This window comes from Anomaloglossus baeobatrachus, chromosome 1, assembly GCF_048569485.1.
Source record: "Anomaloglossus baeobatrachus isolate aAnoBae1 chromosome 1, aAnoBae1.hap1, whole genome shotgun sequence".
NCBI classification, from domain to species: Eukaryota; Metazoa; Chordata; class Amphibia; order Anura; family Aromobatidae; genus Anomaloglossus; species Anomaloglossus baeobatrachus.
Genome location: NC_134353.1, coordinates 81,113,144 through 81,139,346, shown reverse-complemented (window position 1 = coordinate 81,139,346; position 26,203 = coordinate 81,113,144). Strand labels below are relative to the sequence as shown.

The following is a 26,203-nucleotide window of genomic DNA, read 5'->3' as shown; positions in this document are numbered from 1 at the left end:
ATTCATTTTTTAAAGGGAGGAGAGCATCACTTCCTTTTTTTGCCTTAGGCATCAGAAAAGACAAGATCATCTGCCACCCCCTATATCTATACCCCTTAAAAGCGCCAATTTAATGTTCAGCAATGACAATTCGCCCATTGTGTTCTGCTCAAATATTCCTCAACAATGTCACAAATGCACAGTAATAATCGTGTTTTTGGGAAATACGAGCAAACACAATTTTATCTACATGTCCTTTTGTTTTGACCTTTTCTTAGCAGGAGAACTTGCTTCATGACACTGAATCTATACAATATGTTAGTGAAAGGGTTGTTTCCGAAAAGATTGCAACATTTAGAATCCAAATACTTCTATTATTTGTCATTGCATGCCATAGCTCAGAGAGTACACTTTGAGCCCTTGGCAATAAACATGGATGTCCTTCCATAACCTCCCGGTATCACTCATGACCCTTTGAACAAGTACAGTTTATTGGATATTTTTATTTGCCATAGAAAATGTTTGCGAAGTTCCTTCAGGCGCTGTCATATTAATTATTGTCCGGACATACCATGCTAATGACCTCCGTGATTACTTAATGTACGCTGTTCTCTACTTTTATTTTTGGAGGATTGTTGGGGTCAACGCAGCTCCATTCCCTTTGTTATTATGGATTATTGTAAGGAACGTTGATCAATTTACTATATATTAGAGGTTTAGTCCTAGAAACTATCAGAATCTCAAAATAAAGTCCATACTGTACATATATTAGTCTCAAATGGCATACATTGCCTAATAAACTTCACATAACCTGCTAGGAAGGTGTCACAGTCGTCTCTCTGCTTTAAGAGTTTAGTGACAGGTTCTGAGTCTCACTTTTCTTTGTAAAACTCTGCTATTTAAATGTATTCCCTTTCTTTTGGGAAAGAGAGGGTTAATGTCAGTATTTCTTGCCAGCAAGCAGTCGCATTACGATCTCAGGTGTTTACAGTTTGGGATCACTCCTAGTCCCTTTATATACCCTCTGCTACCAGCAGATGGTGCCGGTTATTCTCACTCTCATTTGGATGCTTGGCCTGGAGTTGGAAGGAGCTGGTGGAACCATCTCTAGAAGTTGCAGTTTAGGCTGCAGTCTTGGTGTGTTACCCAATGTTTGTCTTTCTTTCCCCTGTGTGTTATTTTAGTACAGCAGTGAGGCTAGCATCCCTTACCTGTCCACTCACTAGCCAAGACTATTGTAGGGTCATTCAGGGCTTCAGGTGCCTGCTCGGCTATAGGTGAGGAACCAGTATATGGATTTACTAGGAATGCAGGGTACAGTTGCAGGTAAGTGGAGAATGTGTCCATCTTCCCTCTCACTAGCGCTAGGGTCCACCGTTGTTAAAGTGTCCCCAGTGTACCCCTTGGGTGTCGTGGTGTTACCCCTGTTAAGTTGTGTGTTTGGCCTCACGCCGGACTTTCCTTTAGTCCTCACTGTGACAGAAGGTTATGTTAGAAAACTTTGACCAAAAGGGTAGACTCAACATGATAAATGGTTCAAATGGCAACATGCTGGCAAAAACCAAGCCATCTTTTTATTAAAAATCTTAGTGGTTTACTGTTTGTTGCCCAGATTACCAGCCACACCTGCAGTCTGTCAGAGGTGGTTGGTCCCTTAGGCAAGGAGGGCAGCTCTGGTAAGCTCTATGTAAACGAGCTGGGAAGTGCTGCTCTGAAGGTGGCTGTATTACAGTTTCCTGTCCTTGCACTACTCTGATGCTGCTGCAGAAAGTAGACCATGCATTTAAAAGGTACTCTATGAACTGTTCTTCATTTTTTCATGTTACACAAATACACTTAAATGTATTTGATTGGGATTTTTTGTGATATTCCAACACAAAGTAGCAAGTATTTGTGAAGTGTAAAGAAAATAAGACATGGTTTTCTACATATTTTAAAAATATAAACCTGAATATTGGGACGTGCATTTGTATTCAGCCCCCCTGAGTCAATACTGTGTAGAATCACCTTTTGCTGCAGTTACTGCTGCAAGTCTTTTGGAGGATATCTCTACCAGCTTACTATCTAGAGGCTAAAATTTATGCCCATTTTTCTTTGCAAAATAGCTCTAGCTCAGTGACATACTATGGAGGCAATTTTCGAGTCTTGTCAAAGATTCTCAATGGGATTTAGGCCTGGACTATGACAGGGTCATTCACACACATAATTAGGCTTTGATGTAACCCATCCATTGTGGCTCTGGCAGTATGTGTAGGGCTGTTGTCTTGCTTGAAGGTGAACCTATGCCGCAGTTTCAAGTGTTTTGCAGCCTCTAACAGTCTTTCCTCCAGTATTGCCCTGTATTTAGCTCCATCGTTCCTGCCATCACCTCTGATCAGCTTACCTGCCCCTGCTGAAAAAAAACCTCCCCACAGCATGATGCTGTCACCACCATGTGTGACGGTGAGGGTGATGTTTTTTATGGTGATATGAAGTATTAGCTTTCCATAACTAATAATGTTTTCCATTTAGACCAAAAAATTCTACTTTGGTCTCATGTGACCAGAGCTTCTTCATTCGCATGCTCACTGTGTTCCCTACATGGCTTTTTGCAAACTGCAGACAAGACTTTTTATGGATTTCTTCTTGCCACACTTCCATAAAGAGCAGATTTGGGGAGTATATGACTAAGCGCTAACTCACACGAGGGTATAACACTCTGACAGCAGAGTACTATCCGATGGTTTGTCAGATCGCACTCGGCCCAATGTTATACTATTGAGTGGTGCCGACACGTTTTTCTCATGCCGAAAAAAATCACAGCATGCTGCGAGTGTATCTGATAACTATCGGATAAAATGTGCCCATACAATTCTATGGGTGAATGGAAATCATTGGACTGCACTCTGATGTCATCTGAGCTCAGTCCGATTTACACCGAAACAGTCAATGCAGAAACTAAGTTCTCCATTTTCTCCTCAGCTATGCTCCGATACTCGCATGCAAGAGAATCCAATCCCTTTGAACTGACACTTGGCTCAAACACTGATTAGAGTGTGAGCCAAGTATCATTAACATAATCGGGACAATTCTCTGACATGAGAGAATATACGCATGTGTGAGCCACCTATTATAGTTAACAACAAGGTCTGAAATTAATATTCACTGCTAATAAAATTCAAAACAACATTTGAGGAGCAAGGATTGTCCACAAAAAAACAGTGATTTCAATAAGTTTTATTTCTGAATAATTCATAAAAATATGCATATAAATGTTAAAATCAATAATAATAATAATAATAATGATGCTTCAACATGAGGGACGATATATAAGCAAAAATATAAAAATGACTATAAAACGTGCACCAAAGTATATACAAAGCCGAACTGTTTATCAAATTTAGATTAAATAACATAAAACAATGTATTCCAAATTTTTATATATATACAGGTTAAATATCCTTATTAAAACCTTCATGCGCTTATGAAAAATTATTACTACTTTTTTTTAAAAATTTTTATAGGCCGATGGATAAGAAACATCTACGTGTGACTTTATAAAAATTAATAACAATAATACTCAAGGTAAAATAGTGTGTGAATCATATATATATATGATTCACACACTATTTTACCTTGAGTATTATTGTTATTAATTTTTATAAAGTCACACGTAGATGTTTCTTATCCATCGGCCTATAAAAATTTTTAAAAAAAAGTAGTAATAATTTTTCATAAGCGCATGAAGGTTTTAATAAGGATATTTAACCTGTATATATATATAAAAATTTGGAATACATTGTTTTATGTTATTTAATCTAAATTTGATAAACAGTTCGGCTTTGTATATACTTTGGTGCACGTTTTATAGTCATTTTTATATTTTTGCTTATATATCGTCCCTCATGTTGAAGCATCATTATTATTATTATTATTATTATTGATTTTAACATTTATATGCATATTTTTATGAATTATTCAGAAATAAAACTTATTGAAATCACTGTTTTTTTGTGGACAATCCTTGCTCCTCTATTATAGTTGCCTTGTGGACAGATTCTCCCACCTCAGCTGTGGATCTCTGCAGCTCCTCCAGAGTGACCATGGGCCTCTTTGCTGCTCTTATTCTTTCTCTTCTTACTTGGGATGTCAGTTTAGGTGGACAGCCATGTCTTTGTAGGTTTGCTGTTGTGCCATACTCCTTCCATGTTTGAATAATGGTTTGGAAAGTGCTCTGTGAGATGTTCAGAACTTGGGCAATTTTTTTTTTTCATAACCTAACACTGCTTTACTCTTCTCCACAACTTTATCTCTGACCTGTCTGTTGTGTTCCTTGATTTTCATGATGCTGTATGATCCTTAATGTTCTCAAACAAATCTCCGAGGCCTTCACAGATCAGCTTTAGTTTACTGAGAATTAATTACACCCAGGTGTACTCAGTTTACTAATTAGATTACTTCTGCAGTTAATTGGTCAGTCATTAAAGATTTTATTTAGTGGTATCACACTGCAGGGGGCAGAATATAAATGCAAATCAAAATCTTTAGAGTTCTATTTTTAAAATATTTAGAAAACCATGTAGCATTTACTTTGCATTTCACAAATACTTACTACTTAGTATTGGTATATGTCACGCTTGTGACTTTCGCAGCTGGTGGTCATCTTCCCACTCAATGCAGTCTACATGCAGCTCATCTCTCTGTCTGACCTTTTTCTATGAGCCTTATACTATTCATCCAGCTTTGCTGTATCCTCAGCGTACCAAGGGGCCTTAGGGTACTCGTCACCGGGCCAGTCGTTCCCTGGGGTAGCTGTGACTGGCCTGACCTGGTTCTGGGACCCCGTCGGCTACATGAAAAACAAACAACAAACAAGTGTCCAGTACAGATGGGGATGGAAGGAGGGTGACGGGCCCTTGGGAAGCAAATCACCAGTTGATGCGGTGACTGGGTCTCGGCCTCCTCCACCGCCGATCCCTCCTGCGTTTACTCCTCTCCCAGGGGCAGTACTGGATGGGGAATGGGGATGCTTTGCAGCGCCACCCATGGTATGCGGCCAGGAATTAGCCGCTGCTGCACAGTCTCTCTCCGGGTCAGGTGTTAGGTGCCACCGGGATGGTGTCACTCCCCACGGGCAGAGTGGGGAACCCCAAGAGGTTGGTGAGAATGGGGGAGGCAGTCCACGGAGCACCGGAGTGCAGAGCGGCGACAGTTACTCACAGAGTCACCAGCTGCGGTTTTCAGTCACTTTATTTACTGGCTCAGGTGGTATTGCACACAGGGTGCTGGTCCTCGTTGTCAGAGACTCCAGTGAATCCCAGGCAGGTCAGAGGCTGGATCCGGTTTGATAATCTGTGGCCTTTCTCCTTCATGCACAACTCTGTACTCTCCCCCGGTTCTGGCCCGTACAGGCCGGCAACCTGGGCCTCTCGTGGGTCGGACCTCTGTCCCTCTCTCCCAGGCTCCCTCTCTGCTGCCGCGCCACGGCCACCTGAACTGGGGCTCTGTACCTCTCTTGTGCTCAGTCCCATGCTCTGGCAACTACTGTCTTTAAGTCCACGATTACAGGTGCCAGGTCCCGTCTCTCTAGCTGTTACTGGCCCCGACTTGGCTGTGCTGTCTGTACGGTGTTACATCCAAACAGCTCTATTCTGCCTCCCCGAGTGACCTGGCAGCCCTCACTCGGGGAGCTACACACCGTGAGTCTGCTCTGTCTCGTGTCCATGCTGTTCTGCCTGGCTAAAAGCAAAACTGCTTTGTTTTCTACTCCTAACTGCCCATGCCCCACCATTGCAAGTAGCTATGGCAACCACTCTTGATCTAATTAGTGGAGGCCACCTGGCGTCTGCCAGGAACTGTGTGTAGAAACATTGTTAACCTTTTCCTAGTGACTGCTTTTCCCTGCTGTATGGTGGTGTGAGGTTTGTGTAAACTTACCGGACCAACCTCTCCCTGACTGCGAAGGATATAATGATATACCCTGTAGCGACCAGTCTCAGGGGCGCTACATATCCACCTGTGGCTGGTGTGTTCCCCCCCCTGCTATAGGGATGATCAGACCAGACTCTGCTGGAATTTTTCTCCACTGTTTCCAGCAGTGTTCTGCTTCACTGACCAATCCCTTTTCTGCAGGTGCTTTATGAGGCAGCTCCACCAAACACTCCTTGCCTGATCTAGGTTCTTGTTCAGTCTTTCGTCAAGTTTCCTGCAAGATGTTTACAGTGTTGTTACTTCTGTTACTGACCCGGCTTGTTTAGTAGTCCATTCTGATCTCTCCGCTCCTGACCATGGCTTGTATTTTCAACCTGTACTGCCGTGCCCCGATCTTGGACCATTAGAATTTTTCTAGCTCTCCTGTACCTTGTACATCTGCCTTGACCCGTCGGTCAGCTGCTGCATTCCTGGGGACTGCACGGAGAGTGGTACTTGGTGGCTACCTATGGCTCAAGCCTTACCTCACCTCCAGAGGTTCTAGTGAAGACCAGGTAGCAGCTTAGTTACGCCCTTCCAGGGTAAGCCCGGCCCATGGTGCAGTCACCATCCACCAGCATTATAGCAGATCACAAAACATCCCAATAAAATACTGTATATCTCAGTATGTGGGAGTAATATGAAAAAATGTGGAAAAGTACACAGGGTATGAATACTTTTTCAAGTCATTGTAGCTTCCTCTGCCTGCAGCATTGGAGAGCACACAGTTCTGTTATTCTTTAGGAGCATATTAAACCCTAGCAAAGAAGCCGTGAGGCAGGGGAACTCTCTTAAAGATTAATCATGAGAAAACCCATTTAATGAGTTGTGTTCGGTGTTATTATGTGACATTCATATGTCTCGTAAAAATGGCAGATGTGCTTTATATTTTGATAAGCCTGCTCCGTTTCATATTTAGCATACATCATTTTCGGCATCAATTTTGACTAAGCTGAGATTAGTTCACTCAATAATTTATGGCTTGTTACAAATATGAAATCACTGATATAGTTTGGACACACCTTCTCATTCAAAGAGTTTTCTTTATTTTCATGACTCTGAAAATTGTAGATTCACATTGAAGGCATCAAAACTATGAATTAACACATGTGGAATTAAATACTTAACAAAAAAGTGTGAAACAACTGAAAATATGTTTTGTATTCTAGGTTCTTCAAAGTAGCCACCTTTTGCTTTGATTACTGCTTTGCCCACTCTTGGCATTCTCTTGATGAGCTTCAAGAGGAAATCACTGGAAATGGTTTTCACTTCACAGGTGTGCCCTGTCAGGTTTAATAAGTGGGATTTCTTGCCTTATAAATGGGGGTGGGACCATCAGTTGTGTTGTGCAGAAGTCTGGTGGATACACAGCTGATAGTCCTACTGAATAGACTGTTAGCTGCTTTTTTCTTGCCATAATACAAACTCTAAGTAAAGAAAAACGAGTGGCCATCATTACTTTAAGAAATGAAGGTCAGTCAGTCCGAAAAATTGGAAAAACTTTTAAAGTGTCCCCATGTGCAGTGGCAAAAACCATGAAACGCTACAAAGAAACTGGCTCACATGAGGACCGCCCAAGGGAAGAAGACCAAGAGTCACCTCTGCTGCGGAGGATAAGTTTATCTGAGTCACCAGCCTCAGAAATCGCAGTTTAACAGCAGCTCATATTAGAGGCAAGGTCAATGCCACACAGAGTTCTGTCAACAGACATATCTCTAGAACAACTGTTAAGAGGAGACTTTGTGCAGCAAGCCTTCATGGTAAAATAACTGCTAGGAAACCACTGCTAAGGACAGGCAACAAGCAGAAGAGACTTGTTTGGGCTAAAGAACACAAGGAATGGACATTAGACCAGTGGAAATCTGTGCTTTGGTCTGATGAGTCCAAATTTGAGATCTTTGGATCCAACCACCGTGTCTTTGTGCATCGCAGAAAAGGTAAACAGATAGACTCTACATGCCTGGTTCCCACCGTGAAGCATGGAGGAGGTGTGATAGTGTGGGGGTGCTTTTCTGGTGACACTGTTGGGGATTTATTCAAAATTGAAGGCATACTGAACCAGCATGGATACCACAGCATCTTGCAGCGGCATGCTATTCCATATGGTTTGCATTTAGTTGGACCATCATTTATTTTTCAACAGGACAGAGACCCCAAACACATCTTCAGGCTGTTTAGGGCTATTTGACTAAGAAGCAGAGTGATGGGGTGCTATGCCAGATGATCTGGCCTCCACAGTCACCAGACCTGAACCCAGTCGAGATGGTTTGGGGTGAGCTGGACTGCAGAGTGAAGGCAAAAGGGCCAACAAGTGCTAAGCATCTCTGGGGACTCCTTCAAGACTGTTGGAAGACCATTTCCGGTGACTACCTCTTGAAGCTCATCAAGAGAATGCCAAGAGTGTGCAAAGCAGTAATCAAAGCAAAAGGTGGCTACTTTGAAGAACCTAGAATATAACACATATTTTCAGTTGTTTCACACTTTTTTGCTAAGTATTTCATTCCACATGTGTTAATTCATAGTTTTGATGCCTTCAATGTGAATCTACAATTTTCAGAGTCATGAAAATAAAGAAAACTCTTTGAATGAGAAGGTGTGTCCAAACTTTTGGTCTCTACTGTATATTTGTTTCTAACCCTTTAATGTTCAATGGGGGCGAATAGGGGTAATTTGAACTTTTAGGTTTTTTATTTTTTTTTTTTCAAATTTTTTAAAACTTTTTTTCTATTTTACTAGTCCCCCCAAGGGAACTATAAGGATCAGCAGTCTGATTGCTCATTAATTTCTCCCAATCAGAGCTGCACAGCTCAGAACAGGAGAAATGCTCATCTCTTGTAGCAGCCAGTGTTCTGCCGGATGTTACAGGAAGTGAGTCATAATAGCATAGGAGTAATCACATGATCCTGTGCTACCATGGCAACCATCGGCTCCCTGTAATCACACCACAGGCCTTCCGATGGCAGCAGGTGAGTGCACATGTCCAGAGCAGGTAATTTATATTGCACTGTCACATTTTGACAGTGTGATTTAAGGGGTTTACAGGCGTAGTAGATCATGGATCCACCTGCGCCTGCGAGGCTCACATGTCTGTTGCACAAATCAACAAACATGTGCAGGCATCACCGCAGGATCACCGCAGCAGCCAGCAATGATTAGCCTTTCATGATTTAGGATGTATGGGTACATCCTCAGTCATGAAGGGGTTAAGGAGACCAGAATGGATGAACACAGAACGTAAACACTTGATAAAAAGGAAGAAAGAAATGTTTATCAAAGGGAAAGAGAGAAACATTTCTAATGATGAATATAATGCAGTCTGCAGAACCTGCAGGGCACACATTAGATTAGCTAAAGCTGATAATAAATTGAATAAAGATGAGTAAATGGTGTTCATACCAAACAAAGACTTTCCTGTTCAGGTTTTTCACCCGAATAAAGCTTGTTGAAATGTTGTAGAGCAGCCAATCAGTAAGGTTTTCCAGTGTGGGCACTTCTGGCCCCATCACAGCCATGTCAAGTATTGGCTTGGCTGTGATTGGCCTAGAAAATCACTGTAAAAAAAAGGAAGCAAAATGGTTAAAGCAGTACATACTTACCAGTCTCCGTAGGGTAGCTGTAACACTGCTTTCGGGTCCGGTCATTACATCCCATACATTTTCACTGCTTCCCCTGCCCACTGTCTATAACAGCATGTGTGATTAGCTGCAGTCAGATTGCTAGTGTACAGGCATCTCTGAATGGTTGTCCTCACAGAAGCTGTCTGTCTGCCCGAGTAAAGTGTAAAAATAAATAAATAAAAAACAAATGTGAGGTGTCCTGTTTATAGATATCTAGTTCACATAAAGCAGACGGCTACAGGCTGCAGCCCCAGCAGTGTGCGATATCTTGTCTGTGTATCAAAATAAGACTTAACATATGCGGCTTTATAAATAAATAATTTAAAAAATAGCGTGGGGTCCTTCTAATTTTGATATCTAGCCAAGATAAAGCCGACAGGTGGGGGCTAGTATTCTCAACCTAAGGAGACCCATGGTTATTGGGCCCTTCACAGCCCAAAAATACCAGCCCACAGCTGCCCATCAATTAGCTGTGACAATCCCGGCGCTTAAGCTGGCTTATCCAGATTGCCCTGGTGCAGTGACAATTAAGGTAATATAAGGGGTTAATGACAGCTGTTATTTGTCAGCTGACATCAAGTCCTGAATTAGTAATGGATATCAAAAATTGGGGGGATCCTAGGATCCTAGATCTTTTTTTCCTCTCTATTTTGATATCCAGTTACAGTAAAGCTCAAGTCTGGGGGCTGCAGCCTGCCAGCATCAAAATATGTCGAGAGCCTACATAATTTTTTTTTTAAAACATCTTTTTATTGAATTTTAACCGAATTTCTTTTACAATCTGCTCTTATACAAAGAGCATTTCATTGATGACATTATAATCAAAACAGTCCCGCCCACCCCTCCCCCCGCTCTGCGTGCGACCAGAAGCAACTTAAAATGGTAACTTATGTAATTGGTATGTGTCCATTGAGCAGTTCAAGAAGGTACCAAGAGGTCTGTCCAAACTGAGATTTAAGTCTATCCTTAAGCACTGTAGCCAAGTTAGGTATAAATAAAGACCATGTTTCAAAGAAACGCTTAGTCAGCTTCTCCTTATTCGACAGTGCATCCAGCCAGTCCATTTTGAATATGAACATTAGTTTTGTTTGGATAAACGCTAGAGAGGGTGCTTCAGGATTTACCCAGAGATGTAGGATACTTTTCCTAGTGGCCGAGGCCCAAATAGTTAACATTGCCCTGGTACCTCTCGGAAGACTTTGTTGAGCCTCCTCCAACATGTTAAAAATCGCCCACTGTGGTGTCAGAGCAAACTGAATATTGTATGTGTTTTGTAAGACTGAGTGAATGCTTCTCCATACTCCCTGTATCTGAACACAGTCCCATAAGTGGTGAAACAGGTCAGTGTCTCTTATGCCACATTTAGAACAAGAGTATAAGGCATTTGTGTCCATTTTTGATTGAATTTTTGGAGTAATATATGCTCTATGTAGAATCATCAAGGCCATATCTGTGTAGCTACTGGACGACAGAAATTTACGTTGCAACAGCGTGGCTTGTAAAAAATCCTTTACCTCGAACTCTGGCATGTCTACCTTCCATTTTGCTGGACCTGTTGTTTTCCCCTCCCATGTCCAAACTGTACACAACATTGAATAAACCTGACTAGTCGAGGACGCCTGGCTTTTTGCCCTCCTAAGAAAGTTATCCACACTTCCTCCAAGATCTCCCTTTGGCTTGTCAACAAGATATTTTTGTGCCAAGCTACGCGCCTGAAGAAAAAGAAAAGGCTGACCCACAAAAGCTGGAAATCGGTGTGCCGCCTTCTCGTAAGAAAGCAACGACCAATCAGGCTCCATTAGATCTGCAGCATAAGCACAACCCTGCATTGACAATGTTTCATAAATCCTCGGAAGGCGACCCTGGAGGAATCTCGGATTTCCAATAAAGGGTTGAAATGGAGAACTTGAAATGTTAATTTTACCAAGTTTCCTCACCTTCCTCCACGTTTGTATAGTATGCCATAGTGTTGGATGATCCCTAACCTCACTCGGTATTTCCTCGTTCCCTAAATGCAGCAATGCTGTTAACGAGACTTGTGAACATAGCTGTTGTTCCAATTGTACATTGGCAAAGTGAGATACTCCTCGCACCCAGTCCACCACATATCTAAAATTTGCTGCTAGATTATATCTGCCCAGATCTGGAAGATTTATGCCCCCTGCCCCTTTTGGTAATTGAAGCTTGATTAAGCTGATCCTAGTACGCCCCTTGTGTCCCCAAATGAATTTTCCAAAGGATGAATTTAGTAGCTTAATATCTGATTTGCGTAGAAGCAACGGGAGAGTCTGAAATAAGAACATTATTTTGGGGAATGCTACCATTTTAATTAAGTGACATCGGCCCGAAAAGGATATTTTCAGAGGTTTCCAAGATTGAAGTAGATGTATTAATGAATTTATAAGAGGCTTATAATTAATTTGATATAGTAACAAGGGGTTTGCTGGGAGCTGAATCCCCAAATATTTAATGGACCTGGTACACCACTGGAAGGGAAATAAGTTGTTATCAATTTTACCCGATTTGTACATTGCCAATGCCTCAGTTTTTTTGTAATTTACCCTGAAGCCTGAGGCCTTTCCAAAATTATTCAATGTGTTCATTATCTCTGGAATCGCTTGAGAGGGATTGGCAATAAACAATAAAATATCATCGGCAAAAGCCAAAAGTTTAATTGTTGTCCCACCGACTCTCATGCCCTGAAATATTGCTAAATTATGTAGGGTCCTCAACATTGGATCCAGAGCCAAATTAAACAATAAAGGTGACAAGGGACACCCCTGCCTCGTTCCCCTCTGTACCTCAAATAGCTCAGAGAATGTATTATTTATAGATAGTCTGGATTTGGGGTCTGTGTATATCATCTTGACTGCTTCGCAAAACCAGGATCCCGCCTGGTGACATGCCAAAAGATTATGTAAATAGGCCTAAGAGACCCTGTCAAAGGCCTTGTCCGCATCAAGGCTAACTACTATATGTTTGGTACATCTATGCTTCCAACTATAAGAGATAGCCCCAATAGCCGTCCTGATGTTATAGGTGATGGATTTCCCGTGCACGAATCCCGTTTGGAAGGGCAGAATAAGATCTGGAATCACTTGTTGTAATCTACCAGCTAGTATTTTAGTAAAGATTTTAAAATCAGAGTTGAGTAATGAGATGGGTCTGTATCCCTCCACCTGTAGTGGGTCTTTTCCTGGCTTAGGTAATACTATAATGTTTGCCTCATTGAACCTGTCGGGAATTATTCTATCTGTGACTATCTTATTATACACTGCACATAGATGAGGACCGATAGAGGCTCCCAAGATCTTATAATATTCGTTACTAAATCCGTCGGGCCCTGGGCTTTTGGCTAGTTTAAGAGTGCCAATAGTTTTTACTATTTCTGAAATATTTATAGGGGCGTTTAGTACTACTCTTTATTCCTCTGTCAAGATGGGCGCTACGGTACCATGGATAAAATCAGCTTCCCCGTCAACCTCCCTCGGTTCCGCCTCATACAGCGAGCCAAAGAATGCCCTGAACTCCTCCACTATTTCCTCATCTTTTGTTACCATGGTACCATCTTTCTTTTTAATTTTGTGGATTCTAGTGGTGGTTCTAAAGGGTTTGGTTAAAGAAGCTAGTAATTTCCCAGGTTTGTTGTCCCATTTAAAGTATTTATGTTTCTGGTAGTCCAGGTTACTAAGTGCCATCTCATGGGCCAAGGTGTCCGCCGTCTCCTTGGCCTCTAAGAAATGTTGTTTTGTCGCATCCGTGTTGTTATTTTTAAAATCTTTATATGCCTGCGTGAGAAGTTTTTGTGCTGATATAGTTTGTTCCAGGAGCTTTTTTCTCTTATGGCTGACATATGATATTATCTGACCTCTTACTACTGCCTTGGAGGCAGCCCAATACAAACCAGCGTCCCCACTATGCTCGTGATTATCATTCTCATAAAGGCTCCAGTAGTTTTGTAAAGAAGCTTTGAAATCCTCAGATTGATATAAATATGAAGGAAACCTCCACCTTCTTTCCCGTAGTATTGTGGTAGATAATAACAAATTAAAAGTAACCGGTGCATGATCTGAAATACAGATGTCTAGGATGTTGGAGGAAAGTAAATGTGGCGTCAGTGCTGGGCTTAGTAGCCAATAGTCAATCCGTGTATGTAAGTCATGGACATGTGAATAAAATGTATAGTCTTTATCTATTGGATGCTGCATGCGCCATGTGTCTATTAGTCCCAATTGATTGACGAGATATTGCAAACCACTATGGAGCGCCAATAGAGGAGATGGCTGGGGACTTGACCTGTCTAAAATTCCATCATGAGCCTCATTGAAATCTCCGCCTACAATTAAATTAGTCATATCCCAACCTGTGATACTTTCGATCAATCTGGCTCTGAACTGTGGATCAGGAATATTTGGTGCATATATGTTTGCTAAGTTGTAGATAGTGCCCTCTATCTTCACTTTCACCAATAATAATCTCCCCATAGGGTCCTCTGAAACCTCCAGAACTTCATGACTAATATGCTTATTGATCAATATAGCTACCCCTCTTTGTTTTCTCGTAAATGACGCTTCTGCGCATACGGCATATTTTCTGCTGTGAAGAAATGGGTGATTGCCCTTCATCCAGTGTGTTTCCTGTAAGAAGACAATATGGCAATTTAAACGATGTAGATAATTTAACACTTTTTTCCTCTTAATAGGAGAGTTTAACCCGTTAACATTCCAGGAGCACCAATACAGCGATTTAATCGTGGACACATTTGTGCTCGCTGTGTTAGTCATTTATCCTATTCCAGAAGGAGGAATTAATTGTAAAATTATAAACAACCTATTTGGGTTCCCTCGTCCATCCCAGCGAGTAAACGCGACAACCCATATGAGAGCTAAACTAAAGGTACGCACGCAGAGCCCCCTAACCCCTTCCCATCTAAACAAAAACCTTAATCTAATGGCAATGTCACCTGCCTCTCTGGCAGTCCTGACACTGAAAAAAAAAAGGAAAAACAGAATGAACATCAGAACTGTAGCACAGTGACGTCTCCGATTTAAGTGTCTATGTTGACTGCTGGCGAAGCTCCATTTTCCTGAAGAAGGTAATTTAAAACCAACTTAGGATCTTCAAAAGTCCAATTCTTTCCCCCTGTAGTGAAGCGTAGAACAGCAGGATACAGTAGACTGAAGCGAATATTTTTTTCCGCTAATAGTTTGCATACTGGGTTGAAGGCTTTGCGTCTTGTTGTCAAGGCTGCTGAGTAATCTTGGAACAAAAGCAGTTTAGAGTTATTGTAGGTAAGTGAGCGATTTTTTCTAAATGCTGTCAGCAATCTGATCTTGTCTTGGAAGTCCAGGACCTTAAAAATTACTTGTCTGGGTCTGACCTCTCCATCATTTCGAGGTGGGCCCACTCTGTGGGCCCTTTCAATAGCAATTGGCCCCGACTTTAGATCCAATTTCAAAGCTCCTGGTAGCCATTCTGAAGTGAGTTTCAGTAGATCAGCTTGCCGAACCGATTCAGGGACGCCCAACAACCTTAAATTATTGCGTCTGGACCTGTTTTCAAGATCATCTACCTTGTCCAGCAATACAGCAATGTCCTTATTCCTGCTCTCCAGCATCTCTGAAATTTCCTTTACAGAGTCCTCCATGTCAGAGACCCTCTGCTCCACATCTGTTAGCCTTGAACCCTGGGCATTAACTTGGGTGACTATAATGTCTAATGAAGACTGGAAGGCTGCCAGCCACCCATCAATCACCGGCATCAAGAGATCCGTGATGGCCTTAGCAGTGTCCTGGGGTGGGTCTGTAGTTGCCTCAGGGGAAGCCCCTGGTGATGGGGGTGCATTTTGGTTTCGTCTTTGCGGTCTAATTCCTTTACTTGGTTGTGTGGCATTGCTCTTACCCACAAATTTATCCATAGTAAGAACTGTAAATATGGAGCTTCTTTAGAGACTGTGGTGACGTCACAATAACATAAGCTTAATTACATCTGTGTGGTAAACTTGGCTGTTTCACAATTATTTCCACGCTGTGTATGAGAGTGTATAGATGTTACTTGAAAAAGACCAGTCAGAAGGGCAGGAGGCAGGCCAGATGACTGATCCCACTTTTTGTTTTTCACCCTCTTCTATACTGTCAGTGCTGGTGAAGTAGGGGTTAATCAAGTTGAGCTGTGATGCACTTCAGGCTTATCTGCCTCTGTTTACTGTTGCAGATTACAGGCCTTGTGCAGCAGCCATATAAGATGAGACCTGCAGGGATGTATCTGCCCCCTCCACAGCCCCCTGTTTATCTCCTGACCTGCTCTTACAGCCTAATGTCTCCAGGGGCTCTCAGCTCCCCCCTCACTCACAGTATCTCAGACGGTGGGCCTGTCCACGGAGCTCTGTGTGACAGGTAAACACAGCGTGCAGTCCTGCTGCTGAGCTTGCTGCTGCTCAGTGTTTCACTATTTCTTCTGTGGCAGGGAGGGGAGTGTGTGAGAGTTCACTGAAAACTATGGCTGCCGCTGGAAGCACTTCAGTCCCCCTTCCTGTCTCCTTCTGGATGTTAGTGCCCGATATTTAACCCCTCTCTTACCAGATCCCGGGTGCTTTCCGTTTGCAGTGGCACAGCTGCAGGGGGAGCAGGGAGGATGGGCAGCGTTCCTCTGTGCAGCACAGCCCACAGCCTGCAGCCTGGTGCTTTGTGTCAGAGCACTCCTTTCTTTGTGGTGCAGCATACACCTTTCACCTCCGGAGTATCAGGAGAGCCGGGCCTGATGTGCGCCCCTTGTCCTGGCCTTATCCCTGCAGCCTTGAGATGTTAGGATGGGCCTGGATAACGTTTTTGGCCTAGGCTGCTGCAGGAACTAATGATAAAAGCAGCTACCTCATAGCTCCGCCTCCCGGAAGTCCCCTACATAATTTTTTAAAAATTATTTAATCCTTTTTACACTACAATACAGCAAAATGACAGTAAACAATTACAGGCGTGTACATGAGGAGGAGGCATTTCTGCAACCAATCACAGACACTGGCACAGGGAGTGGGCAGGGGAAGCAGTGAATATTGATGAACCTTAATAATCGGACCCGGAAGAGAGACTGACCTCAGCTTGACCCTTCTGGAAACAGTGGGAAATGCATTATGTATAACTATCTTGCCCTGACTACTATTTAACTTCCATTTGCAGTCTCCTAGTGCTTACTCTAGCCATTTTACAGCCCCAAACATCTCGTCCTCATTGACTTGTATGGGGTTTGTTGTTTGGTGTCAAGTTTGGGTGCCAAACTCACATTGTTTTCCAATATTGGTTTCGAGAACCTGAATATCCACGGGTTCACTCACCACTAGAATTGAGGCTTGCGAGCGAGGTCAAAAGCACTAAAAAGGATTTTTAGGGGTATGTCAAAAGTAAAAGAAAATTCAAAGATGCTATAGAATATTTATAGGATGAAAATGGTAAAGTGGTAAAAAATGTTGAGAAGACAGAACTTTTATATTCCTATATTGTTTCTGTTTCCTCTCAGAGAGTAAATGCATGTATTATCAGACTGGGAAGGCCCACAGTTACGTGGCCCTTCCCAGCCTAAAAATAGCAGCCCCAGAAGTGGAACATCTATTAGATGCACCAATTGTGGTGCTTTACTCGGTTCTTCCCGATTGCCCTGGTGCACTGGCAAGTGAGATACTACTTTTGGGTTTGATGTCAGCTGTGAATTGACAGGTGAAATCAATCCCAGGGGTTAGTAATGGATAGATGTCTATCATCCAAGGTAAAGCAGACCGCTAAGTGTTGCAGCTCCCAGCTGTCTGTGTTGTCTGTGCTGGTTATCAAAAATAGGCGAAACCCCACACCTTTAATTTATTTATTCCATATCCACATGTTTTCAGAGAAATTGCCCCCATTTTGCTTCTTTTGAAGCCCCCTAGCTCTTATTACAATCATTTTTAAGCACAAAAGTTGGGTCCTCTGGAATCAAGTTTGGATCAATTTTGGATGCCGAAAAAACTTTTAGGCCTAGGCCACACGGCGAGAAAATCGGTGCGACTGGAGTGCGATAAAACATCACATTCCACTCGGACCAATTTTAGCCTGTGTGTCAGCGCACATGAGCGATTATTTTCTCAGCCATAATCGGACCAAGAAAACAATCTCAGCATGCTGCGATTGAAATGCGAGATTCTTTTCTCTCGCACCCATTCAAGTGAATGGGACGAGAGAAAAATCGCAATGCACTCGAGATACACGGTGTACCGTGCGTGCAGAGCGAGAATCGCAATAGCCAGCTATGGAGGAGAGAGGGAGATAAATCCCTCCCTCCCCTCTTCCGTGCCCGCCTGCCCCTCTGCAGCACTGGCCCGCCCCCCGCAGCTGAGGGCCGCTCGCACAGTTGGACCTCAGTCGCAGGGATACTAGCATGACACTCGGCTCCTGCTGTACTGTCAGCGTGAGCTGAGTGTCATGTGAGCACGCACTAGTGCCCCGTGTGGCCCCGGCCTTAACTAAAGTCCATTCGAACCCGACAAACCCGAACTTCCATGGGTCCATTTATCCCTAGTAGTGAGCTATAATATAGCTGCAGCTGGTAAATAATGAATGGGAAGTGGCCCTTAAACTTCTGATAAACGTGTGCATGAAGTTTGACCTGTGTCATTCTTATATGTCTTGAATATCCTTAAACTAGTTCATCAATTTTCATGTCCTTGATTTTCCTATTAAATATTGTTCCAAACATTTATGTTATCACTTATCCACATTATAGGGGATTTCTAACAGATTGCTGGGGTTCTGACCACTGATATGGGGCTATCACCGATCCTAAGGAATGTTGGGAATAACCCTTTAACATTTCCGCTTGTGACTTGTCATGTGTAATGTGTGGCTTCAGGGCTGCCATATAACTTGAGACCCCCAAAAGACTTGCTATGTTTCCTTTTTTTTTCTTTTTATGGAATAAAATAGTGTGAAATAAGTTTTGATTATTACAACTAGTCATAACATGGTTTTTTTGCCTGAGCAGACAAATTGGTATGTATAAAATAAAAATGGGTTTGTAAAAAGAATTCCTTTATTCTGTAGCATGAAGTTCTATTATATAGTTGACATCTGCTTGAAAATGTTTTGCACAGTAAATCGATGTTACAAGAGTCCACAAAATAATATTTGTTGATAGTTGGAGTTGCTTGTACTGTTATTATTCACCTAAGGCTGCAGATGACTTTATTTTCCAATCCGAAAAAAATCGGTCTGATTACGTTAATCACACTGTGATCTGATTGTGATCAGAGTGTGATCTGATTTTCTTGAAGATATGTGGAGAAGATAATGAACAAAAGTTCTTTATCTTCTCCATTCCGTCCATGTGTGACCGATTGACTTACATGGCCGAGCGCGTTTCGAGTGATGGAGGCACAAAGAAAAAGCCTGAGGGCCCTACCAACGCAAAGGGATCAACCACTATGCATACCAAAATATGATCACCGTACATATATAATCCTATTAGTAAGCAATGAGTAACGGTGTAGACTTAAAAAAAGTTATCAACCAAAAATGCCTGCAATAGACATAACCCCTAAGTGTACTTATAATAAGGTGATACTTCTTCACCTCTTCAGCTTGATCAAAAATGTCTTCAAAAAGGTGTATTGGAAATAACAAAAGAATGTAAAACCAAAGATATCTGTCCAAAGTAACATATAAGGCCGGTTTCACACATCCGGCTTTTTGCCGTTTTGCCGGATGCGGCACTCTCCCGTACAGTTAATACAGTACAATGACAGCGCAACAAGCGCCGGTCACATGCTGTCATGTGACCGGCGCATGTGACCCGGAAGTTACAGCGCTGTCATTGTACTGTATTAACTGTACGGGAGAGCGCCGCATCCGGCAAAACGGCAAAAAGCCGGATGTGTGAAACCGGCCTAAGAGTCAGTAATAGTAAAGATGAAACCATATATAGCAATGGGCTAAGAAATGAACGTTACACCCAACGCCAAAAAAGTGAATGGCGTGTAAAAGTAATACCATACCATTGGTGGAACAGAGTAGGGAAAGTTGAAAAATAATGAGCCCTTAATTAAGGTAGTTTGTGAAATGAAAAATGCCTGTCCCAAATAGGGAGAGATGTCCCCGTGTGGTCAGATATGCAAGTCCTGAATGACACAGAATGAGAGCCAAGATGCTGAGGCTGAAAAAATAATGAGGTATGAGATGACCTCACGCGTATCGCCATCAGCTGAGTGGCTTTCTCAAGGGTATGAGGTACAGAGAATAGGGAATGTCCGTAATATTATTGTTATTATTTTTATTATTATAACATAATTTATTCCATGGCACTTTACATGTGAAAAGGGGTATACATAATAGGGACCAGTACAATAATCATAAACAAAACAAGGCACAGACTAGTACAGGAGGACGGAGGTCCCTGCCCACGAGGGCTCACAGTCTACAAGGGATGGGTGAGGATACAGTAGGTGAGGGTAGAGCAGATTGTGCGGCGCTGTATCAGACTGAGGGTTATGGCAGGTCGTAGGCTTGTCGGGAGAGGTGGATCTTCAGGTTCCTTTTGAAGCTTTCCAAGGTAGGCAAGAGTCTGATATGTTGTAGCAGAGTGTTCCAGAGTATGGGGGAGGCACAGGAGAAATCTTGGATGGTATCGTGGGAAGAGGATATATATATATATATATATATATATATATATATATATTATACAGCCTATAAACCAGTAAAACCAAATTAATTAATTACCAGGCATAGGGAAACAGGAGGTTTTCAGTCTGGTGTATGGCTGGCATAGTTAGCAGTGCATATGTTATAGCCACATAATCCCATACTGACATCTGGTGTTGTCCGGGAGAAATGTATGCGCAAGCGCCAACCTGGTGTACGAAGCCGCGCATGTGCCAAGGAGTGTGGCAGTAACACATTATACAATATTTTCTTTTAGTTCTCATTTTTTTCCTGTAAGTTTTTTTCCTCAACGTTACAGTATAATTCATTGGTGAATATAGACTCCCCCACACTCCCTCGTTCACCAATTTATTAATTCAAAATAAATCCTTGAAGTTCCAATGAAATCTAAGGGTGTGATATCCCATGACTTCCATCAAATCTTATGAAGCCTCATTCTGACAATGTGCCTCCATAGGTCATTCGCAGTCAAGGTCAGGTACTGAATTTCTCACGAGCGTGACACATGCCGTACCTGCTGCTGACTGGGAGTGACATAAAACAAGGCTCCATAGGATTCAATAGATATCATGGAACATTACACCATTGATTCATGTCGGAACAGAATTTCTTTTTAATTAATAAAGTGGTGAACAACTGCGTGTGGGAAGTCTTTATTCAAATAAACTATTTTTTTTTCATGTGTGTGGTTTTATAACTGTACACTTATTGGGTTAGTAACGGGGGTGTTTGATAGACACCTATTCAATACTAACCCCAGGATTTGATGCCAGCCGTCAATTCACAGCTGGCATCAACCTCAAAAGTATTACCCCGTTTACAACCGCACCAGGGCAATTAAGAATGGCTGGGCAGAGCACCAATATTGATGCATCTAATGAATGCACTACTTCTGGGCGTCTGTGGGTTGCTATTTTTAGGTTGGCAAGGGCCAAATAACCAAATCTGCAGTCACTCTATATGTCACTCTGTGTCACAGCAGACTTATGAATCCTCATAGCACATCGTGCATTTCACCGACTTCAGAACTTGGAACGGTGGTTATGTGGTCACAACTATGTGATATACAGTGCCTTGCAAAAGTATTCGGCCCCCTTGAATTTTTCAACCTTTTCCCACATTTCAGGCTTCAAACATAAAGATAAAAATGTTAATGTTCTGGTGAAGAATCAACAACAAGTGGGACACAATTGTGAAGTTGAACAACATTTATTGCTTATTTTAAACTTTTTTTAAAAAATAAATAACTGAAAATTGGGGCGTGCAATATTATTCGTCCCCTTTAAGTTAATACTTTGTAGTGCCAACTTTTGCTGCGATTACAACTGCAAGTCACTTGGGGTACGTGTCTATCAGTTTTGCACATCGAGAGACTGAAATTCTTGCCCATTCTTCCTTTGTAAACAGCTGGAGCTGAGTGAGGTTAGATGGAGAGCGTTTGTGAACAGCAGTTTTCAGCTCTTTCCACAGATTCTCGATTGGATTCAGGTCTGGACTGTGACTTGGCCATTCTAACACCTGGATACTTTTATTTGTCAACCATTCCATTGTAGATTTTGCTTTATGTTTGGGATCATTGTCTTGTTGGAAGACAAATCTCCGTCCCAGTCTCAGGTCTTTTGAAGACTCCAACAGGTTTTCTTCAAGAATGGTCCTGTGCTTGGCTCCATCCATCTTCCCATCAATTTTAACCATCTTCCCTGTTCCTGCTGAAGAAAAGCAGGCCCAAACAATGATGCTGAAACCACCATGTTTGATAGTGGAGATGGTGTGTTCAGGGTGATGAGCTGTGTTGCTTTTTTTAGGCCAAACATATCGTTTGGCATTGTGCCCAAATAGTTCAATTTTGGTTTCATCTGACCAGAGCACCTTCTTCCACATGTTTGGTGTGTCTCCCAGGTGGCTTGTGGCAAACTTTAAATGACACTTTTTATGGATATCTTTGAGAAATGGCTTTCTTCTTGCCACTCTTCCATAAAGGCCAGATTTGTGCAGTGTACGACTGATTGTTGTCCTATGGACAGACTCTCCCACCTCAGCTGTGGATCTCTGCAGTTCATCCAGAGTGATCATGGGCCTCTTGGCTGCATCTCTGATCAGTCTTCTCCTTGTTTGAGATGAAAGTTTGGATGGACAGCCGGGTCTTGGTAGATTTGCAGTGGTAGGACACTCCTTCCATTTAAATATGATCACTTGCACAGTGCTCCTTGGGATGTTTAAAGTTTCGGAAATCTTTTTGTAACCAAATCCGGCTTTAAACTTCTCCACAACAGTATCACGGACCTGTTTGTTGTGTTACTTGGTTTTTATGATGCTCTCTGTGCTTTAAACAGAACACTGAGACTATCACAGAGCAGGGGCATTTATACGGAGACTTGATTACACACAGGGGGATTATATTTATCATCATCAGTCATTTGGGACAACATTGGATCATTCAGAGATCCTCAATCAACTTCTGGAGTGAGTTTGCTGCACTGAAAGTAAAGGGGACGAATAATATTGCACGCCCCACTTTCCATTTATTTATTTTTTTAAAAAAGTTTAAAATAAGCAATAAATTTCGTTCAACTTCACAATTGTGTCCCACTTGTTGTTGATTCTTCACCATAACATCAACAATTTTATCTTTAGATTTGAAGCCGTGAAATGTGGGAAGAAGTTGAAAAATGCAAGGGGGCCAAATACTTTCACAAGGCACTGTATATACTCCCGTCCAGAATACAACTAGAGGGGTGCAGCCTTGCTCAATGCAAGTGTGTACAGTGAGACCATCTAATGAATATCACATACTCGCGGCCAGGTGTCCACAGTTCCTCGCTCTGAAAACAGTGAATCCTTACAACGGACATAGGGCATGTGGTATGAGAGGATTCATAAGTCTGCAGTCTCAGATGCCACATAGAGTGACCACAGACTTATGGATTTACACCGAACAACTCCTTTAACAATCATTAAAGTTTAATGCAATTTTGAATTGTAGTTGCTTACAGCTCCCATTAGAGAGAGTTTAGAAATTGACTGTTAATATTGAGTTAAAGAGGTGGCCGGAAGGCCAAAATAATTTTCAGCAAAATCCCTATATATCTATAGCCATAATCTAAACTAATTTCTAATATACTTGCATTGAAAATTCCCTACCTGCTATTGTATTTTTTTCCAATACCTCCTCTCTGATGATGCTTCATTTTAGAATCTCAGTGCATGCTGGGATACTCAAACAAAGCGTCATCGGGGGTAGAGGCTGTGATCACTGTCACAGCCCATTCCCTCTTTGTGAAATTAAGTATCAACAATGAGGCTTGTTTGAGGGGCTGGGGTAGTCTCTGGGTGCTGTCATTGTGTGATGTGCACAATGACATTGCACTCTCTGGTGACGGCTCAGATCAGTACTAATAAGCGGGTAATCGAGTGGTGTCAGAATACCCAGCGTGCCGAGGCTAGTGACGTCACTTGTGGGGGCAGTTTTGGTCATACAGAATGAATGCCACATCGTGTCTAACTAAATGTTCTTTTCGTCCAGATCAGAAAGTAAAGCAGACCTATGATTAATTGGTAAAGGTAAAAACAAAGTTTGAGACAAATTACAAAATAACGCTAAGGAACCAAGTAGAGGCGTGCCCTAACTTTTACACTTGTGTCTGTAATTCTATTCATTGTTACATATAACATTTACATAATTATAAGAATAAAATATCCAATACTATTTCATAAACTGTAATCCACATCGCTGGAAGGATAATAATATCCCAGTTATTTACCGCTCTCCTTTGTCTTTATAGGATGGCCTGGGCAACTACTGTTTTCTGGTGTTTGCAGCAATCTGCCTGGCAGGCGCCATCTATCTCTACTTCGTGTTGCCAGAAACAAAAAATAAGACGTTTAATGAAATCGATCAAGCATTTGCAAAGATTAATAAAATTCCTCAGTCTGTAAAGGAACTCGAGAAGCTTCCACCTGAAGAGAAGACGAGGGAGCAGTTGGAACCAAATGACTTTCACTCGTCCTGCAGTGACCATAACAACCTGCAGATGGAGCAACTGAGTCAGGCATAAAATGTGTGGAGCTGATAGATATAAGGCGGATTATAACTCCACTCATCTGAACAAAGTCTGACTGATGGTTGTTGTAAATACAGTGGAGGAGAGCAATAATGTCTATCAATTGAGAAGATAGACCCTTACAGTTACAACATATATTGCATTCTTTCAATGCAGTTCTTCCTATGTTAAAGTGGATCAATCATGTTTTCAGACGAGAAACTGCATACAACACTAAATGTATCTTGGACATAATGACGCTGATGTACTTACATTGAAAACACATCTCAGAATGGCTGGATAATCCTAATATTAAGATGAGCATTGTATGAAGGCAGCTTTAAGGTGGGGCGAGCCCATTGATCCAAGTGTATTCAGTCTCTGTCCACCCCCCTATCCTGACTAGAGATGAGCGAACCCAAACTGTAGAAGACAGAGTGTATACTGAATGCTCGGTGTCCGGAGCTCGAACCCACATTAAATAAAAAAGTCTGTTTTCAAGTTAAGCTGCTGTTTGTGTGATAACCAGTCGATTGTGCATCACTGTGCTCAGGGTTGATCTGAGCTTATTGAGAGCCACTCGCAGACTCTGAATGGCTCTCAAACTGGGTAAAAAAACAATGTTTCGGATGTAGTGTGTCCCAAAAAAAACAACAACCCCATCCTCCCTCAGATATCATCTGTTTATGGATGACTGTATGTGGGCGGAGAGCCAAAATGCCCAATCAATAATTTCCATTATACTCGTTACTCGAGCCATTAGTTTGGGTTTGGTGACCAGGAACAAGTTCAGGTTAAGTCTGAACTTTTAACTAAAGTCCAGCCGAGCCCAAACATCCACGGGTCCACTCATCTCTAATCCAATTCATCTCTAAACCTTACTCAATGCTCGGGCTTCTGGCCACCTAGAGATCTTGGAAGAAGACTCAAGGGGACATGTGGAGAATCAGTAGTAAACGAAGACAGTGGGACAGACAAGCAGCAATGTGGGTTCTTTTGCTGAATGACTTGAATAACGCCTTGGGAGCCATCCACATAGGCAGGCAAAATCTCGCACCTGCGCAGACATATTCCTGGGACGCGCAGGCGCACTTCACTCTGCCCTAATGCGGGCAGAGCTGAAAACATAGGTGCGCCTGCCGAATCAGTGAGTTCTCTGCGCAGGCGTGAGATTTTGCCTGACAATGTGGATGAAGCGGGTGACGTCATCCAAGTCAATAAGCACAAGAGGACGACAAAAGGAGGGACAGGAGGCACAAATTAGTACGCCTATCTGACCGGACCAGACAATTTACATACAGTACATGATGGCAAATTTTATAAAAGTATTTGTGGGGTTAACAGGGGGGTGTCAGGGAGTAACATGTACCTTTTATAGAATGCAGCACAGGTGCTGCCTAAGGTGCTAGTTTTAGATAAGAAGGCCAAAATCTGGTGACAGATTCCCTTTAATGAGTAAAAAACTTAGTGGGAGGGCTTCTTTAATCTTTTGGATTGACCGACAGCTATGGTATATACATGTTCAATGATAAAATTATTACAAAAAAATACAAATTGCCCATTAAATGTATGCAGTTTGGATTGTGATATCTGGTGAAAGGTCCATACAGATCTTTAATGTCATGCATTTTACATATAAATTATGTTATAAAATTTCAAATTTTCTGGAAAATGGAGACAAATAAGGTGGAAAAAAGTTTTTATTAATTTTTTTTTTTAATTGTGAAATTCTGGCCATATTTAAAAAATAATTTGAAAGGGGTCACATAAAAGGGGTCACATAAAAGGGTCTGCACTGAAGTGTGTAGGTTTTTTGTTGGTTTTTTTGCACTAATGCATCAGCTGATTGTATAAAAGCTGTTTATACAATCAGCTGCTGTGTCATGTGATTCAGGCCCTTGAACCTGACACATCATCTGATCACTTTGCCTTCCAGCAAACC

The 26,203-nt window shown here is 42.1% G+C and overlaps 1 protein-coding gene across 3 annotated transcripts in view; it reads left to right on the top strand.

The window, feature by feature from the left end:
• SLC2A9 (solute carrier family 2 member 9) overlaps positions 1–24,765 on the top strand; it is a 644,894-nt gene extending 620,129 nt beyond the window's left edge. For all 3 annotated transcript variants that reach the window (XM_075346888.1, XM_075346889.1, XM_075346890.1), the window contains one exon: positions 24,004–24,765. In XM_075346888.1, the coding sequence (XP_075203003.1) occupies positions 24,004–24,276 (273 nt within the window). In that variant the 3' untranslated portion in view covers positions 24,277–24,765. The remainder of the gene's footprint in view (positions 1–24,003) is intronic.
• Positions 24,766–26,203: the final 1,438 nt, after the last annotated feature.